This window comes from Cydia amplana, chromosome 8 (genome assembly GCF_948474715.1).
Source record: "Cydia amplana chromosome 8, ilCydAmpl1.1, whole genome shotgun sequence".
In the NCBI taxonomy this organism is placed as follows: domain Eukaryota; kingdom Metazoa; phylum Arthropoda; class Insecta; order Lepidoptera; family Tortricidae; genus Cydia; species Cydia amplana.
The window spans coordinates 18,746,863-18,749,543 of NC_086076.1; the positions used below are offsets into that span (position 1 = coordinate 18,746,863).

Sequence of the window (2,681 nt, forward strand, 5' to 3'; positions counted from 1 at the left end):
AAAATATAAGATGAAGAACTGCCGTTATGTTTATATATAAACATCGGTGACTCGTGGCAATTAAGTAGAACTAGTGATGAGACACGTTTTTCAACTTAAATTTTCAGATAACAAATTAATAATGGTTTTAACATACGTGACGTGTGATGAAGTAGGTCTGATCGCTAAATAAAAAAACATTAATGTCAATGTTATTAATTCAATAATTATTTAAATTTACGCTACGCCAGCCATCTTCGGGCGCACGAGCACCGAGCAAACTAGGAGTCGAAGTGGTCGCCATGGCCGAAATCGGTCAGAAGAATCATCATCATCATCAATTATTTCGAAACTTGCGTCGGAAAATAACACCTTGACCGCTTGGTCGCTTAAATTATGTAAAAAACATGAAAAAATATGCAGACATCTCTAATTCACTTCGATGTTCGCGGAAAAAACGTGGGAGTTTTATTCAACTTTTGGCCTACTTAAATGCGACAAAAAATAACAAATGAGCACAATCCTTTTCATTATTACTGGCAAAAAGGGGTTGAAAAAAAGTTCTGGTACCCGGCAACGGTCACATCTGGCGCTAATGTATCCAACTTTTGATAAAGCCATAGTAGCCGAATAAATTGACGACGCTGAATCACAATTTCATGTTCGCACATGATGTGTCGTGCTGAGGGGGACCTTTTTTATTTTCTGGCAGAAATATATTTTTGTCGATTTTAGGACTCGGGAATTGTATGGGCTGTTATTGTGTTCTATTGGAGTGCAGTTCAATTCTCAAAGGTAAACTAAGGTTGTACAAACGAGTTCAGGGATATAGCTACAGTTACAACTTTAAATTGAGATGAGACAATGGCGATCGGAGATTCCAAGTACATATGTATTGTACGATAAGTACCGTGATGTAAGTGTTGACTGTTGGGTGACTCCATCCATATTTTGAATTTTGACGCATAGATACGAGATACGCATAGAGACGTTTTGTGTTTTGTGTTATCTCGGTCTGCAAATCAATTAACTTGCACTATATAGAAAACAAAAACAACTATTTATAAGAGTAAATAATATCATGTGTCATCTATTAATCAGACAACTGATATCCCCACTTCACCATATCAATTTTGGGATAAATCTTTATCATATTCCACGTATCTTGTCTGAATCATACAAAATACTTTATAAGATAGGTCGAGTCTCATTCGCACAATATCCGTTTACTCCTCAAGTCAGCTTAAGACACACGATAGTGTGAAGGTAGTCCAGGTAGTTCGACGAAGCTGGACAATAGTTAACACTGTAAATAGTTACTTAGTTTTCTACAAAAAAATCCGGAAGTCGACATCCACTGTATGTGAGTGACACTAGTTCCAATATTCAATTAGTCTCATTTAATTAGCTTTTGAAATGTCTCCAAGTTACAAGATGGCGTCGCTCGCGATGCTCGCGTGTTCTTTCTTGGCGATGGCGACCGCAGAGGACCTGCAAGTCGGAACCAGCGTGAACGGCCAGCTGGCTTATTCGGAGGACGTTGAACTGTCGTCGTGGCTGCTGAAGACGAGGACCAAGAACGTGTTCTATAACGATGGAAACAATAGGACTCTCAAGGTACGTAGCTGATACATGTTTAAATACTTTAAATTACCTATATGCTTTTCAGTGACTTTAAACAATACTAATTTCCTAAAAACTACCATGCTCAAGCCACACACACTTTAGTGTTTACACCAAAACTTCAATGAGTTCAAACCCCTTCCAAATCAAAATCCTGGTCGAAATCCTTTTGACATTTGGTCCTCCAGATTATTTTTTTATTTTATTTAAGATCGGTTGCCCCAAACCGTCTGTCACCTTTAACTTTTAACTGTTTGATAAATTTTGTTGTATGGGAAGTTTCATAGTTCACTCACTGCTGCGTGACGTTGACCAGTCTGTCGAAAGTGGTTGGTGCAACAGGTCCTAAGAATGAAAAATTTCAATAATTTAGAAAGTAAGATTGTTTAGCAAAACTGAGTGTTTTGTTACCGCATTGTAAAAGAATAGTCAAGCTATGTCAAGCAATAACATTCATCGGTGCAAATAATATTTCTTGGCCTATACCAAACGATAACGTTTTCCAGGGCATCTCAGCGATAGATAAGGATAAAAGTGCTGCGCAGGCGACGGTGACGTCGGGAGGCGTCGGCTTCACGTTCGCCAACGTTCGGATCAAGAGCCAGAAGGGGGAGGGACTCAACTTCCAAGTGCAATTCTTTGTTTGATGGAATTTTTATGATACTTGTACTATGTGTTTTATGCTCAGATTGCTCGGTGATATAAAACTAACTAGATTAACGTAAAACGTTAAGGTTAACTGGAAGAGATCCCATACAGGGATAAGTTCGCCTTAGTTGTATTTAATTTACTCTGTAACTTTGTTTCTCGTGTTTTTTATTTCTATGTGCAATAAAGTATACATCTTGTCTGATTTTAGTAAGAGTAGGGGCATTCAATTGTCCGTTGTTTATGGAGTTAGAAAAACATCTTACTGATCACGACTTAAATGTCACCCTGTATACATATTCATACATACATACATTAAAATAATTACATACAATTGGAAAAGTTATATTATTTTAGAAGTTAAAATTCGTTTTTGCTAGGAAGACCAATGCAAAATTCATGTTAACAGCAAAAATGATATCGAAATGATG

General features: G+C 37.3%; 1 protein-coding gene across 1 annotated transcript; it reads left to right on the forward strand.

Moving 5' to 3' along the window:
- Positions 1–1,346: 1,346 nt before the first annotated feature.
- On the forward strand, positions 1,347–2,255 carry LOC134650607 (uncharacterized). Its single transcript, XM_063505559.1, has 2 exons — positions 1,347–1,596; positions 2,109–2,255. Exons 1-2 carry the CDS (start codon positions 1,396–1,398, stop codon positions 2,247–2,249), a joined length of 342 nt encoding a protein of 113 aa, XP_063361629.1. The 5' UTR covers positions 1,347–1,395; the 3' UTR covers positions 2,250–2,255.
- Positions 2,256–2,681: the final 426 nt, after the last annotated feature.

What these genes read in the sequence shown, in the direction of transcription:
- LOC134650607 (XM_063505559.1), top strand. Translation starts at nt 1,396, where the DNA reads ATGTCTCCAAGTTACAAGATGGCGTCGCTCGCGATGCTCGCGTGTTCT. An exon ending in GAAACAATAGGACTCTCAAG is followed by an intron (nt 1,597 to 2,108) that starts GTACGTAGCTGA and finishes AACGTTTTCCAG; the next exon opens with GGCATCTCAGCGATAGATAA.